The sequence below is a fragment of the Miscanthus floridulus genome, chromosome 9 (genome assembly GCF_019320115.1).
Source record: "Miscanthus floridulus cultivar M001 chromosome 9, ASM1932011v1, whole genome shotgun sequence".
In the NCBI taxonomy this organism is placed as follows: Eukaryota; Viridiplantae; Streptophyta; class Magnoliopsida; order Poales; family Poaceae; genus Miscanthus; species Miscanthus floridulus.
Window position 1 is genome coordinate 52,542,780 of NC_089588.1, and position 16,818 is coordinate 52,559,597.

The window sequence follows — 16,818 nt, forward strand, 5'->3', positions numbered from 1 at the left end:
GAAGGCGCCCCCGAAGGGAACATCCACTGGCACCATCGGCCTCAAGAGGAAGGCACCCGACGACAGCGGGCCAAAGAAGCGCACTTGTGTAACGCCTTTGGGCAATTTAGCTTCTCGCCCCAGCTCATCTGTATCCTTCACTCGTCATAGCCCTTCCTACATGGTAGTGGGCGTGCGTAAACCTGACGGGGGTACAGAAAGGCCCTCATGTCCAAGCCTAAGCTGCCACCTAAGGAGCAAGCCGAATCATCCTCTCAATCGCTTAAGATCAAGCGGTTCCGGAAGCTTCGTCCTATCAGGCACCCTGCTGGATAGTTTGAGAGTAGCGACAAGGAGGATGCTCCACCTAGGGTGCCCTCCATCACCTCTATTAGTTCTAAAAATGTAACCTTGCGCAAGCATATTAGAGGCTTGAATAATCGCTTAGCTGATAATCTCATCAAGATCAGAGATCTTGAGGATGATATCAATAACCTTCATTCCAAGCTAGATCAGAAAATCGCTAAGCTAGCAAGGGCGGCAGGAGTGGCAGATGTTCTCGATCAACCCTTTTAGGCCACTCCTTGCAAATAATTAGGCGCATTTATTATTTCTGTTTTTCATTCCAATTATTTTGATATTCCAATCATGTAATGCATCTTTATCAAGTTTTCTATGATTCAATAAAGTATTATTATTTGAAATATTGTCTGCACTTGTCTTTGTATTTTCTTTAGCTATCAAAATAAAAGACAGGTACAAAACAAGTGAGGGGGAGACACCACAGTCATCTCCGAAAGATGCACAAAGAGTCTACATGTTTCAAAACTTGGTTTGTGCATCCTCACTCTCTATACTTAAAATAAAATAAAAACTGAACAAAAAATTTAAAATACAGGTTAATAACTGATGCTCCATCTCTGTGTCATCCCATGGTTAAAGTTTGCATACTCTTTATTCCTTGCTAAACTTTCTATAACTTGTGAACACTAGGGACCCCACTTTATCTAACTAATTGGGAAATGAGATATGGTAGGATGATATGAAACTTGCTCCCTTGGGATTTATCTTTGAAAAACAAAATTTCAAATAGCATGTTCCTTAAATTATATGCAAAATTTCTACCAAAGCCATATATGATTATACATGACATGAGCTTCCTACATATGCCATTTACTTTGTGTTGAGTTTTGTCAAGTACTGTGACCCTTGTTAAGAGAATTTTCATGCTCCCAAGATCAAAAATCACATACACGGCCACAAATGACTGCTGCTTCTACACTAAAAGTACGCAAAAACATGCTACCCAAGCTACCATTCTTCTTGTTTTCTTGGGTGAACTAGCTAAACAGACTTCTACACATCCGTTCCTTTAGAAAAATATGATACCCTGAATACTTCTGGGTGAAGGACTACAACAGTATATCCGTGCGCTTATGGATTCCTTCTGCTTACGCCAAGAAATACCAACAGTTCAATAGGATGCAAAAGCGGACTTGGATCAATTTGGAACTAGAAGAAGTTGATGAACGTCGAAAAGAAGACACTAGAGGAGGCTTGATCAACATAAAAATGAAGATAGAAGTAAGACAACCGAGCCCGAACGATGACACGCGAAGAAGCCAAACAAGTGGGTGCCGCACAGGCAGCACGGCTCATGACCGGTGTGCTCAGGGAGGAGCACCCGTTACCAAGGTGTCAGGCCGCGGCTGTAGTGTGCACTGGTTGTCACCGGTGGCACACCGGTTGCCTCACCGGACATGATGTATAGAGAGGTTGCAGCGCACACAAGCAGCAGCTAGGAGTTGATTAGGAGATGACCCCTTCGGATACGGCCTTTGATTATAAAGTGAGCTTGTTCCTATATTTGCATCTATACCTATATCTAATATAATAATAAAGAGATAAAATTTTTGGCCTTTTTTCCATCTATTTTTTGGGTCCATTTTCCCTAACTAACTCGGTGAATAAGGAAATTGTTCGTATCTCGGCAACTCCCATGTTTTATATGGCATATATTGGACAGAGTTCTTAAAGTAACCTAGATAGTTATAGAAATCATAATCCAAATAGATCTCTTCGATTCTGAGTAAGCTGAATAGAAATCCTAACTCAAATAGGAAAATACAAATATAAATTAGGCAAAATATTATCTCCAACGGATTGGTCCTGTATGGTTCATCACTTCATCGGTACGTGCTCCCCGGCCGTGCCCATAAGCAGTAGTTAGCCTCCGGCAAACAAGATTATGCACACGTCAACGAAATAACCAGCTCCGGGATTAATGCCATGGCCCAAGACGTGACAGACAAGATCGTAGACATTGTGGAGCAGCTGATACCTGGGTGTGGAGAAGGTGCTGGTGGTGAGCATAATGCGCCCTATCGGCTGCACACTGTGGCTGTCGAGGTCCAGCGATTACGGCTCTTGCGACAGCTAGAAGGCTGCAAGCATACACAACGTGTACCTTAAAAGAGAAGGTGTTTAAAGATGAAATTGTCTTTAACCTCAACCTGACAACGATGTTCAAGCGCCTCACCTCCAGTTCTGGTACATACTACATACTACAGCGTTTAGCTATATAAAAAAATATTATTCAACTCTGTCAAGTGAACACTAGCTAAAAACTCCGATCCAAATCGCAGGTTCTTCCCAATCGAAGAAATTCAAACACAAGCTGGATCCATGCTGCGAGATCTTTGAGCAGAGTGGGTACTACGGCCAGATGGAGGACGGCGACGCGACGTACGACGTCTTATGCCCCACGCCGGTCAAGTACTTCTACTGGGACGACCAACCCAACCCATGCCTTGCCGGTTGGAAGGCCGTCGTGAGTGAGCTCGAGGAGTCCATCAAGAACTTCCTATAGATATCTAGCTTAGTCGTTAAAATGTGGATGCTTGTTAGCAGTGACTATGCCAATCATTATAGGTTCTAATTAATTAGTTCCTCAACTCTTTTAGCATATAAGAGTTTTGGTCAATTTTACTAAGACTAATGGTACAAGAGTCCTAACCGATTTTACTAAATGAAATAGTACATGCTGAACTAGAGATAAAAGTCCGAATTGATTTACTATTCCGTCCGTTACTCCAATTCACTAAATATACTTATATATGAGTTAGGAAATAGCAAGTGGCGTCCAACTATAGTACAGAATCTGGTTCCCAAGTGTATTGGAATAGACTACAGGATCCGGTTCCCAAACGCATTAGAATAGATTACGCAAATTGTTCACTCCATTTCAACCTTTCCAATACGTATTATTTTCCGTTGCAACACACGAGCATTTTTTCTAGTAATAATAAAACTAAGAATTTGCTACTACCTAATATCGGTATTTCAAATGTGCTTAGGAACAACGGAGATGATATAATATGAATATGCCATGAACAAGACCGATCTTGGAGTACAGGCTCATCAAAGTCCAATATTCGGTTCGTCAGCAACCGGAAGTGCTTCACTGGGAAGGCCTTAACTCATCCATCTAGAGTGCGATTGAGGTTAATGAGCACTTGATGGCTTTCAAATAGATCCTGTCCCACCTCAATATTACATTTGCAAGGTCTTTAAATGATTACAACAATCTGCTGTTGTTTCTGTCGGCTGCTACATACAACGTCCTTCTTGAGCTTGTCATGCAACCTTGGGACCCTGACCCAAGTTGGAGCATGTCCCAAGGAGACGGAGAACACACCAAGGAAGCCCTTGGTCGTTCTCCTCCTTGGCCACCTCCTTAGAAGGTCAGCAAGGGCGTCCAAGCCAAGCCAGGGGTAGTTCAACTCGAGTTCGAGTCTCTCTATGCCTTCAAGACCAGCCTATGGTAAAATGGATGCCCATCACGTATTCGGACTTCGTTCTTGACGATCCACATATAGATAGAAAGATAATTTCATAAGTTAACCGATGACTTTGGTTTTAGGTCCAAATTCCACCGGAGTCAATAGGAATCATCGGAACAAGTCAACTTCTAGAATCTATCAGGGTGTTGTGTCAACGTCTTTGATCCGTTGGGTCGTGTATCGTGTTTGAGCTCATTAGGGGGCGCGTCCAGGGGGAGCGATGACCCTTAGACCTTATAATTAGTCGCCACCACCATAGTTAGGTTTTGTGTTTTGCTTTATATTAATTTGTCTTTGAACAGCCGTTGTTATCAGTTTGTGAAACCCCACATTGATATCTTAATCATACATCTGTAAATTATCACTTTACTTGAGTTGCATTTTATCTTGTTCTTGATTGTGTTATTCGATTCGCGGCAGGGATTAGCCTTCTTGGCGAGGTTAATCGAATTGTGACACGGTTGATAACCAGAGAAGACATGGTGCTAAGGTTGTAGGGTTCGGGTCTTTACGATCTGAAGCCAGATCGATGTGTCGCTTTCCGCCCAAATCGTTAGTTATCTTAAACCTGACGGAAGATCGAAAACTCCGTCCTCATCAAGTCATAATCAGAGCTTCAGGTATTACCGTTAGGTTTATCTTTACCCTAGTTTAATTATGTTTGTCATTATTCCGTAAATCCAAAAAATTGCCCTGAAAAATATTTATGTTCATCGTCGTTATTTCTCTATCCCATTATCCGTTATGCCATTGCAATATTTTTAATTTTAGTTTACTTTATTAAACGGTCGTCGATCTTGTTGTGTCCTAGTTAGAGTCATAAACCTCCTCGTTGTGTACTGCAATTTTTGTTAGTTGCATTGAAGGAAGGTGCAAATCGTACGTGCTACTTAGTTCTACCGTGCTATACGTACATCAATTTAGAGCACAGAGAGATTGCCGATTGATTTTTGTTGCATGAGGTGCCGTTATTTTTCTTTCCAAAGAATATATCGCACCCCAATCAAAAAGTAAAGAGCATAGCAGATTGGGCGTGATCTGTGGCCAAATATCCTTTGTTTATTTATTTCTGGCCAATCAACACAGGAAAGAATTATTTCCCTTTTGATTTTCACGTGATCCTTTCTTTGCCTTGAAGGACTCCCTTTTACATTGCTAGTAGCACACCACGTACAGATTATGTGCATATATTTGTCTTGCGCTACACGCTAATTTTTGTGAAAGATATCTTAGTGCGTTGAAGCTAGAAGATTTGTTATCTTGTGATAACTATTCCAATCGTGTATCATTGAGTTCTATTTCTTTTTCCTTGCCGCACATTATATGAGATTAAAAAAAAAAAGAGTAAAAGGCAAGACGTGCAAGAAAAAAAAGCTGCACAAAAAAAGGCAAAGAGGTGAAAAAAAGAAAAACAAAAGAGCCGCACCAAAAAAGAAAGAAAGAAAGAAGAGAAGTGCTTGCATCCTCTCAGTTCTCGTGCTGAGTTATATTTGTTGCTTGCTTGAACTAGGTCCAGAATGAATTTAGACCGGCAACATAGACTAGCTAGGGACTACTTTTTAATCTTGTAATTTCTGAATTAAATTATTGCTATTTCTTGCTACCATATTTTAAGCCTCCCAAGCTCCACATATATACTTTAGATCAGTACAGAAAAATATCCTTACAATCTTGGTGCCACGCCCTCACAGGTATCACGAACCAGCCACTGGTTGTACCATCCACTGCTTTGCTTTGATAAGAATACTAGTAACTTGTAAGAGCTTGGTAAGACATGTGAGAGTGTGATTCCACGACCCATAAAATAGTTGATAGGACATTTATTTTGATTTCTAACAATATCGAATAATAAGTTTCTGTTTAAGATTGAATTACAGGAAATCATGAACTACATGTTTCCAAGGATGGATCGAATGGAGAACAATCCGCTATCACATATAAGGTATGAGAGGTAAGCTAACCATACCATCCTTTGTTGAATCTTATGATGTTATGATGGAGAAGAATATTTAGATTGAGAGATGGCTGTAGAACAATAATTTAATTCCCACCTAGTTTCTGAGATACATAGAGTTAAACATGCTACTAGTGAATTCAAGGATTTTGCTAAAATTTGATGACGAGAACTAGGCAATTTGCATCTACAACCTCATTCATGGGATAGACTAAAAGAGGCAATGTGTGATCGTTTTATTCCTCCTTATAAACGTGGTTGGCGTAAGAAATTACAGCGCTTAGAGCAGGGTTATATGTCTAGAATATGTTGGGATAGTAGAGGACTAATAAGATAAAATTGTTCGTTTTTATGGTGGTTTGGGGCATGAAATACAGGATATCGTTTGTCATAAAGAATTTTATACTGTCAACTGTCTGTTCCGGCTTGCTATGCTTGTAGAAAAAGAATTGCAATGATATCAACAAAAGAACCATAGCAACATTGACGACAACCTCACAAATCAGGTGTTAGCAAGGGTGAAACAATCATTTGCGAAGATCGAGACCACAATAAGCAGGCGAGTGGCCGTTTCCGCCACTGCAACACCATTTTCACCACCACCACCCACATCCACTCGGGAATCTGGTAAAACTTTAATTGATGCTGAAATGAAACAAACTAATGGAGTTGCTACTCAGTGAGAACAAGAAGATTGATAATAAATATGAATTGGTTTCTCTGAATTTCTACGTTCCAAGGGACCTAGTTGCGTAGTTGGCGTGCTTTGTGCTCTGTCTCGCAGTCGCAGAGAACCCTCTCCACTGCACTCCACCCAACGGTCATATGGAGCCACACTGTCCTCCTTGGCCTTTTCCTTGTATTTTTTGCCCCCTCTACTAATCCTTGGACGTTTGCAGACAATGCATGTTTGAGGGCCATTGGGATCGTAGAAACGTATTCTGACGAGGAGTGTGCGAATGCAACTGGGTCTTGAGTGTTCGTCTCAGTAGATACGGTGGTTCTTCCCCCACTGTATTGTAGTTTTCACTTTGCAGTTCAAAATTCGGCCAACGATTTTTAGCCACACATTATCGAATTCTGAGTATATAGCGTTCTAGTACTGCCTCCATTTCAGATAGGTTGTTTATCATGCCCAATTAAATCATAAATTTATGTTTTCAGATTACCATGATAAATAATTTCACGGTATGTTGTTAAACTATACAAATTTATAAGCATTGATGGACAAAGGTAAAAATTTTGGCTTAACAAAGCTAGAAAACATTGTGAAATGGAGGGAGTGGAGTTGTTTTGGCTAAAAAAATCTACTATCCTCTCTAAATCATAGTTCACTTTAGCTTTACCATAAGTAAAATTCCTCAAATTTTGCCACATTTTTTTAGAAAAATATGTTGACATCTATCAGTTTAGGTTAATGCACTGTCAAAACATAATCAATGGTGAATTTAATAAGCTAATTTGGTATTATAGATATGTATGTATTCTTCTACAAATCTAATCTAAATTAGAAAATTTTGACTTAGAACAAAACCGAGTAAACTAAAAAATTTAATACGAAAATTAGAGCGAGATATAATTTGAAAAAGGAAATATGTTCCACGTTACGTAACAAGGTGATTTTAAAAGTTATGTTATTCGCCAAAACTTACAAAAAATGAAAACATATATTGCAACTTGCAAGACAGACGTAGAATGTTTTCCAAACAAAACCAGATGTCCCACCGGGGATTGTCACGGTCCATGAGTCCACAACTGCACCGGTGGGTCCATGTCCATTATTCGAACTTCCACTCAAGGGTCACAGGCCTACTAAATTACCAATACGCAGACCTTATGGACCTAAGTAAAATAGGCCCAGCCCAAATTGGTCATTTACATTTACCTAAATCAAAGTGGTGCCATCAGGCTTTTTGGATCCCTGATGAATTTTAAGATTGCAGCTTGATTCATTACAGTAGTGGATACTTGCACATATTTTGGCAAAAATATAAATACTCCCACCATTCCAAATTATAAGTTATTTTAGCTTTTTCTAGATACATAGCTTCTATTATACATCTACATATACATTACATCAAAATTTATAATTTTTACTATGTATCAGAGCAACTTATAATTTAGAAAAGAGGGAGTATATATAAACAAAATATACAAAATTTTGAAAAAGACCCATTTGAATTTATCGACTAAACAATCCGCACAACAGCCACCACCTCCTTCCTTCCAGAGGACAGCACTTGTTCTGTCACTTGTATAAACCTCCGATCACAACCTGAGCCTGCGACTGCAGGTGCACAGGTGCTCCCTAAGTCCCAGTCCTCAGCACTACCATCAATTGAGAACCCAGCAGCAGCACATAAACCCAGCCGCAGCACATAAAAACAGGACAATTTAATTCTACTGCCAAGAGAATGGCAGTGCCTGTGAAGGATCCTCAAGCATAGCATCAGGAACAAACACATGGTGGCCAACACCGGCCGCAAATGCAATGGTCATAGCTGTTGTTGCAGCCTGCGACACGGCAGCGATCCGAGAGAGTGAAGAGGCAACCTGGGGTTGGCCATTGGTGGGGATGCCAGCAGCAGAGGGGCGATGCAGCAATGGTGACAGAAGAGAGAGAGCACACTCGGGGCCCAGCGTGCCAGAGAGAGCGTTGTTGCATGTGCTGCTTCCAGTGTGGCTGCTACCTTCAGCCAGAAGACCAGAGCAGGCTGCATGGAGGGCACTACCGCCACCCTGTGGGAAAGGGAACTGATTTTGTGTTCTTGAGAACGATATGGAGAAGGGCTGCTGACGACCCACCAACTGCATGGCATCAGAATTCTGGCCGGCTGTTGGAATTGTTCGTGGATAGACCTCAAATTGATTCACTGCAGGAAGATAACATTTGTCATCTACTTTGTTGTTTCCCATGCAAATTGGGTAAAGTTTGCTCAAAAGATAAATGTTATCACATTAGAAATGAAAACTACTGGAGTTGTCAATCAACCAATCATAGAAGGAACAGTCTATAGAAAATATCAAAGACGAACTCTGCACACCTAAAGGAGATTAGACAATCTAATAGATTTTGCTTTCTGCTATCATTGACGAATTGATTCATCATTTAATAAAAGCTAAATATATAGTAATTTTAATGCTCTATCTAAACTAGATTAACATACTCCTAGGAATAAGGCTATCAGAATAGCAAGGCATCCACATATGTAAGCTCAAATGCACCTTGGTGGTATGGAAAGAAACCCCCTAGATTCGTCAGATCATGCTGTGGCTTTCTTCGACGTCTATTATGGCCATCCAAACGCTTCCGGCAACTTCTTTTTCCCTCATCAAACTCGGACAGCATGTGAAACCTACAAATTAGAGAATAATGAACCACCTTCAGCACAAACATTTTCAAGCAAGCACCACAAATTCAACTCCGGATGACAACCTAGGCTTCTTGGATAGTATCACGATGTAGGATTTACATAAGGATTTCAGAAAAGCTTATGAAACAAACAAAATCTAAATTTCCAAGAGCATAAGAAAGCTATATATGTGACTTCTTGCGTTGCTGCTTGGCCTGCTATGCGTGCCACCTTTGTTAGGATTTAACAAGCAAATACTTTCCGTGGCCAGGTTCCAAGAGTGACAGAAGATCCAAACCCAATTATTTAGCATAGGTTTAGTGATACATAAGCTATATCTCATGTAAAGTCAGATAAAGCCACAGTATGACATGGAGGTGTGATAAAATGTTCCAGTTTCCTCAAAAATAGCTGCGCTTCATCTTTTTCACTTGCCAGTTGTTGTTTTCAGAACAAGGCTATATTCAATACCAAAAACTCAGTTATTTGTTTCGAATCTTGAAGTCAATGAAAAAGGCATCCATGGATCCCAAGCGCACCATCCGCCCCCCTCAATCTTGATAGACTCACGTTTACCTTTGAACTGGCATCCACGGAACACGATGCACATAACCCAGGTTCTTGGGTAAGATAATCGCAAGCACCAGTTCACAGGGTGGGCATTGACCAAGGACTCACAACACGATGGACAGCACAGGATTGACAGGGTTAGAAGGGAAAAGTGAAAGTGTAAGAATGCGAAGTCAAAGCAATACATTGTTTTGCTGCAACCTTTAATGTATTTGGGAAATGCGAGATGGTAGATAAAAACAAGAGATGCAACAGAGAATATAACAAGGTTCATGTGGACAGGGCCACTCGAAGCAAAGGTCTAGCATGTGTTTGCTGACAATCCCTCTGCCAAGCATAAGGATCACATTGTGTCAACATGGAAGAAAAGTAGATGGTACCATCAAAATAAGAATTTCACACCTCCGCACCCCACGGGTCCTTTGCCAAATTGGTGCCATTAATTGTTACCTTGTATTTTGGCTATTCACCTAAAAGATAAATTTGTCGGCAAACGGCATAGATTGGCAGCCACCTCATCTAGATGTGTTTGCCTGGCCTTAGTCTCCAAACAACACGATCTGCGGTGTCATCATGGGGGTCTACCTTCACTTTCTCTAAACCCTTAGTACGGGTCTCGAGCATAGCCAGAAGCAGTCTGTTCAACCTCTCCGTTGTGTAGTCGGTGGATTTTTGAAGATGCCCCAGTGCTCCTAATGTGTTGGGAAGTCATCGTAGGCGACCATAGAGGTTGACCAAGAGGGCCTAGATCGTCGGAAGCAAGTAGTGGAGGTTATAGCCGAAGGAGGAGGGGGAGTGCCGGGGAACTAGGAGTCACTTGCGACCCATTGTCAAAGCCTCAAAGGAATAGGAAGTTGTGGTGGCCAGTGGCCAGAATAGGAGGGGCTAAATGCTTAGGTAGGGTTAATGCAAGAGAGGCCGGAGTGGGTTGACGCAGGGAGGTAAAGGGTAAGGAGAGGAAGTCCTCTATTCCTCGCTTGATCAAAAACAATTACATACCCTCTGGTTTTATACTAACTCATGACTTGATACCTAAGACAACTAAGTACACAATCCTTATAGATTGGATCCATCTTACAACTCAAACTCAATTTGATCTCTTAGGGTGTGTTTTGTTCCACATGGTTTTCATTGACTTGGAGAAGTCTTATGACAAGATACCAAGGAATGTTATGTGGTGGGCATTGGATAAACATAAAATCCCACCAAAGTATGTTACCCTCATCAAGGACATGTACAACAATGCCGTGACTAGTGTTCGAACAAATGATAGTAACACAGATTACTTCCCGATTAAAATAGAACGTCATCAAGGGTTAGCCTTGAGCCCGTATCTCTTTGCCTTGGTAATGGATGAAGTGACGAGGGACATTCAATGGGATATCCCTTGGTGTATGCTTTTTGCAGACAATGTAGTGTTAGTTGATGAAAGCCAGGCAGGAGTAAGTAGGAAACTGGAGTTATGGCGGCAGACACCCTAGAGTCCAAAGGTTTTAGAGTAAGTTGAACTAAAACAGAATACATGAGATGCGACTTTGGCAACACTACACATGAGGAGGGAGAGGTGAGTTTGGAAGGTAAGTGGTGCCTAAGAAAGATGCCTTCTGTTATCTAGGATCAATGCTACAGAAGGATGGAGATATCGATGCAGACGTTTGCCATAGGATCAAAGCAGGGTGGATGAAGTAGCGCCAAACATCTAGCATTTTCTGTGACAAGTTGGTACCACAAAAGCTTAAAGGCAAGTTTTATAGAACGACGATTAGACCTGCTATGTTGTATGGAGCATAATGTTGGCCTACAAAAAGACAACATGTCCAACAACTGAGTGTCGCTAAAATGCGTATGTTACGTTGGATTTGTGGTCACACAAGGATGGACCAAGTTCAGAACGATGATATACATGATCGTCAAGGGGTAGCACCAATTGAAGAAAAGCTTGTCCAACACCGGTTGAGATGATTTGACCATGTCCAAAGGAGACCTTCAGAGGCACCACTACATTGTGGAGTCCTAAGTCATAATATCAATGTGAGGAGAGGTAAAGGAAGGCCGAAGTGGACATGGGAGAAGCAATAAAAAGATATTTCAAGGGTTGGGATATACCTAGAGATCTTTATTTGGATAGGAATGCTTGGAAAACAGCTATTGACGTGCCTCAACCGTGACTAGGGACTCATGTTGGGTTTCAACTCTAGCCTACCCCAACTTGCTTGGGACTTAAAGGCTTTGTTGTTGTTGTTGTTACTGTAGGGTGTGTTTTGTTGACATCAAGCATGGATGCGATATGGAAATCCATGGATTTTTGGATAGGACGATCCATCCTGCTTGTTTGGCGGCAACTTCTCCTGGCTAGCCGGCTCCCTTCCCCGAAAGAGGAGTCCGCATCCAACTCCAATTAGACATAGGATAAGAATAAATTCAGTTTACAAAATAGAGATTGTTTAGGAAAAGGAGACTCAAAATCTATAAGGACTCTAGCCCTAGATTGCTTAGGGTTAAGTCATAGGGAGTATAAATAAAAGGGTCATGTACTCATAATATTCAAAAAAGAAATTGATGATTCAATCCTCAGAGCTTTTAGCTCTCCTGTGTCCACCCTTCTCCCCCATCGCCGCCACTGCCCCTGCCTGTGCTGCCACCATCTCTTGCGCTAGCCCTATGTTACTGGCCACCCTCAGCGTACAGGCGACCATGGGCTTCTATCTCCCTTCCATCCCTCATCCTCCTTCCTTTCCCTACAATCTACGCAATACACCTCCAACCAATCGAGGCCCATCACATCTAGTATCCAAAGAACAAGAATCCATTGCTAATAGCAACAATAACACCTCCACCATTGTCGCCAAGATCTAGGCATGGTTCGCAATGCTCACGCCTCACGGTCGACATCAGCACCCACATGGATAAGGTGCAACAACTCAACAACGTCAACAACCGCCTCATCGCCATAGAGCAAGGTGGTAACAAGGGCACCAAGGATGACGCCGCAGCCGCCACTGTCGTGAAAGAATTGGAGGCCCAAAGTAGGCATCTCATCGAGGACACCACGCACCTTCCTACAAGAGAAGGCAAACAAGTTGTTGTCCTAGGGCGTCTTAGAGATCACCCAGTAGATGAAGAACACACATTTGCCACACCGCCAAAGACCAGCCCATCCCCAAAGGCACCCCTGCCGGCGAAAGATTCATTTGCACCGATCTCCTATCCCATATTCCAGCCGCACTACTGCAAGTTGTCCATCCCAACCTTCAATGGAAAGGAGTACCCACTACCGTGGTTCAATCGTTGTGAGTTCTTCAGGACCAGTGGATCCCCGACAACAAAAAGGTGTGGTATGCATCTTTTCAACTAACAGGAGGTGCACATACATGTGCCTCGCACAAGAAAAGGTGATGAAGGACCGAGACTACTCTCGTTGTGTCAACGAGCAATTTGGTCCTCCTTCACCGAGCGCTTCCTCACACATGTGGCACGTGAGACCCATCGACGAGCTCCAGCAAGTTAACATCTACATAGCGGGACTAATGGAATTGTTGAAGACAGACATCGAGCTACAAAGTCCCAAGGGCATGAAGACAACAATGTCCCTTGCTAAGGGGCCGGCTACCTCCCAAAAGGAGTCCGGATCCAACTCTAATTAAAATAGGAGAAGAAAAAATTCAATTTAAATAGAGTTTGTTTAGGAAAAGTAGAGTCCAAATCTATAAGGACTCTAGCCCTAGATTGCTTAGGGGTCAAGTCATAAGGAGATTAAATAAAGGGGTCATGTACTCGTAATATTCAAGAAAAGAAATAGACGATTCAATTCTCAAAGCTTTCAGCTCTCCAGCCCCTAAGCTGCCCCCTCTTCCCCAGCGGCCCCCACCTACACTGCTGCCATCCCAAGCACTAGCCCTATGCTGCCAGCCACTCTCGGCGTACGAGCAACCATGGGCTTCCGTCTTCCTTCCATCCCTCCTCTCCTCCCTCCTTTCCCTACAATCTACGCAATCCACCTCCAACCAATCTAGGCCCATCACACAACAAACATTAACTTCATTTAGACAGTACATGTTTCATTTTTGTCATCATTAAGGGCATACTCACTCAACCTTGATAATGGTTCTAATATACTTCCCACACTGATCTACTACTAGGATCTTGTTCAATGGATAAGGTACATGAGACAATTCCAATAATTTGTACATGCCTCCTGCTCATATTGCACATATGTGAGGTCAAAAGAATCCATAATATAATGATTATTTGTAGATCAAACATGTGAACTGAATGAGACTTTGGAACACCAACTTTCTGCTAAGGTGTTAAGCAAAACAGCATCTTTCCCTTTGATTTGTCACTTACAGTTCCTATATTTCAATTCCATTGCCTAATGGCATTGATAGTTCTATTGTGGAAGACAGTAGAAAATATCAAATACACAGCTATAGAATTGAAAAATCCAAATGGATGATCTCTTCTGGATCAGGATTGCACTTAGCATTGCAAGTTGTTGAGTAACTTAAAGATTAAAGGAATAAATCAAATAATATAGATTGTTTTACTTATTCACCAATAAGTCAGCTTGCAAATATTAGTGAGACTTCACTAGTTCACTTTGAGATCCAGTTCAAAATCACCAGTGCATGCTATCAAGGATATTTTCAGAGTAACAGACAATTCTGGTGCCATTAAAGGATTAATGTCTACTATTTTAAGAAAAAATATCCCTTCTTAATATATAAAGATTCCTACTTGAAAAGGAAACAAAGCTTCAAATGTTCTGAGAAAACACAGTTACACCCATTCTTAGTTCAAGTTTTGTTTGCTACTCATGTCAGTTAATTGTGCAATCCTCTAGTATGTAACAAAGAAAAAAGAAGAATTCGCATTCAAAAACAAGAGGAAAATTAAATCAACCAAACCAAATGCTACAGCCACATTTCAATTCCGGATAGGCTTTGCCTAAAGGAATGACCCATGAAATAACGTATGTGCTAGTTTGAAGCCTCCTTTTTATCATCATCAGCAACAATAAGCAATGAAAATGCTTAGACCTTACGAAATGGTTTCATATTTGGTTGCTGAGAAACAGCAATGGTTTGCAGAAAGTTGCATCTCAGTACAGTAAGAGCTTGGCCTGAGAATGCAGCTGAAGAAACTTCAAAACTCCATCAATCATGAGAAAGATTCTGCAGGATGCTGAATATCCCATAGAAAAAACCAAACCATACCAAGGAAGTCAGTTGTCCACACCAACAACTTTCTTTAAATAATACCAACGGGACTAAATTAATGGGGTCGCAACATCCTAAACAACACCAAATTACCAACCGAATAGTTTAATCGGTGACGCATCCCATCAGTGAGATTAAATTATCAGCACGCCATTAGATCCTAAACGCCACCAAATTACTAACCCCGTTATTCAGATTGCCAGGTTGGGAACAAACTAGACCTGATGTTTTTGCCCCTAAATTTGCCCCAAAGTAAGCACTAAATCCCCCCACCCTCAATTCCTCAATTAGCAAGTAGATGGGGACCAATACCATACCCACAGAATTATTAACTAATGACCACGTCAGCACAAGAATTGCTGAATAATAATAGGATCAGTACACGGCCTGGTGCGAGAATTGGATGAGACGGAGCCCATACCGGCTGCATTGCTGGCAGAAGCGCTGCTCCTGGCCGCCGACGACCACCACCGGCGTCTTGGCGTGTGCCTCACAGACCTTATGCCGCCGGTGGTACTGGCGGCACCGGCTGAGATCAGAGCGGCAGCCGTCGACGGAGCACACCTCCGCGCCGGCACCTCCCCCGGCCGCGCGGGACCTCCTCCCGGCTCCCGCCGCCCCCGCCGGCCGCGCGCTCTGGGCGAGACCCGCGGCGAAATCCTGGAGCCGCACCTCGGCGTCGGCGGCGGGGGAGGTGGAGGAGGACGGGCCCGCGAAGGACAGCATGGTCGGGCCGGGGTCCGTCGCCGCCGTGCCCCACGACGGAGCACCGGAAGCTACTGCCCAGTCCATGCCGCCGGCCAAGAAGGAAAGAAAACGCCTCCGCCCTGCTCCCAACCAAGAAAACGTCAAGACGGCGGCGACAATTTCAGGAAAAATTCCTCTGCAACTGCAAGAAACAAACAACTAGCCAAGAAAAGAGCATCCACGCAAGAAGGCCCGCAGGATGTCCAAGAACGCCACCGATTCTTACACTCCCAAGGCTAAAAACGCAAGAGCTGCGCATGGCGCGAAGTCGAAGGCGGCTATTCAAGTGCAAGCCAAACAGAAGGGGATGAGGCAGACAGGAGGAGGTCGGCACATACGATCGGAGAAAAACGCTTCGGCAGCGGCACCGCCTCAGCTGCAGCACTGTAGAGAGCGGCGGGTGGGGGTGGGGACTGGGGAGCGAGCGAACAGTGAGGGCGCGTGCTTGCGTAGTTGCCTGTGTGCAGCTCGGGAAACCGATCAGTCGGGGCATCCCGTGCTGGGTATATATGGGCAGAAAGGTAAATCTACAGCAGTGTGGTAAGAGGCAGCGAGACTGAGCGTGATTTAGACGTCCTGTGCATTTTTTTTTGACATGCACTGTTCACTGATCCCTAGCTTTGGTAGAGGATCGATCATACTTTAATCCTTGCAGCTTGAGGTTTTCCATCCTAGTCCTCATGTTTGTCCAAAACTCTAAAGCCCTTCAAGGAGACTGTTGAAAACCTGAGTTATCGTGTAGACAGTGAGGTATAGGATCCAAGTTCATGTGCAACTTGAATAGCTGGAAGCCTGCCCTTTCATACTTAGGTACTTAGATAAGTAATGTAGGAACCTTTTATTTTTAGAGTTCTAGGGATAACACCGTAAGGAAAATGAACCCTAGGTCTATTTACTTTGAATTTTGGTGTTTGATGACCAACATATGAACTTGCAAGCGATTGTTTTGTAGTTTAATAGGGTGCAAGACGTGACTTGAACAAAGGCGACGTGATGATCCGATAATCAACACCATAAGCAAGACCTTAGAAGCACAAGAAAAGACCCAAGATATCAAGCAAAGTCCAAGTACGAAGATACGAACCAAGCCGTACGCAAGATCGCGAAGAAACGAGCTCACAGAGGTGACCGGACACTGGTAGAAGCGACCGGAC

General features: G+C 42.8%; 1 protein-coding gene across 3 annotated transcripts; it reads right to left on the reverse strand.

Annotated features, from left to right (window-relative positions):
* Positions 1-7,706: 7,706 nt before the first annotated feature.
* Positions 7,707-16,136, reverse strand: LOC136481921 (putative squamosa promoter-binding-like protein 19). Of its 3 annotated transcripts, none has more exons than XM_066479199.1 (4): positions 16,003-16,136; positions 15,339-15,744; positions 9,001-9,131; positions 7,707-8,648 (listed from the first exon to the last, which is right to left on the reverse strand). In XM_066479199.1, exons 2-4 carry the CDS (start codon positions 15,707-15,709, stop codon positions 8,176-8,178), a joined length of 975 nt encoding a protein of 324 aa, XP_066335296.1. In that variant the 5' UTR covers positions 15,710-15,744; positions 16,003-16,136; the 3' UTR covers positions 7,707-8,175. The 3 variants fall into 3 exon arrangements, with proteins under 3 accessions (XP_066335296.1, XP_066335297.1, XP_066335295.1); XM_066479200.1 differs by lacking the exon at positions 16,003-16,136 and adding an exon at positions 15,847-15,961; XM_066479198.1 differs by lacking the exon at positions 16,003-16,136 and having other exon boundaries at positions 15,339-15,963.
* Between the last annotated feature and the right edge of the window lie 682 nt (positions 16,137-16,818).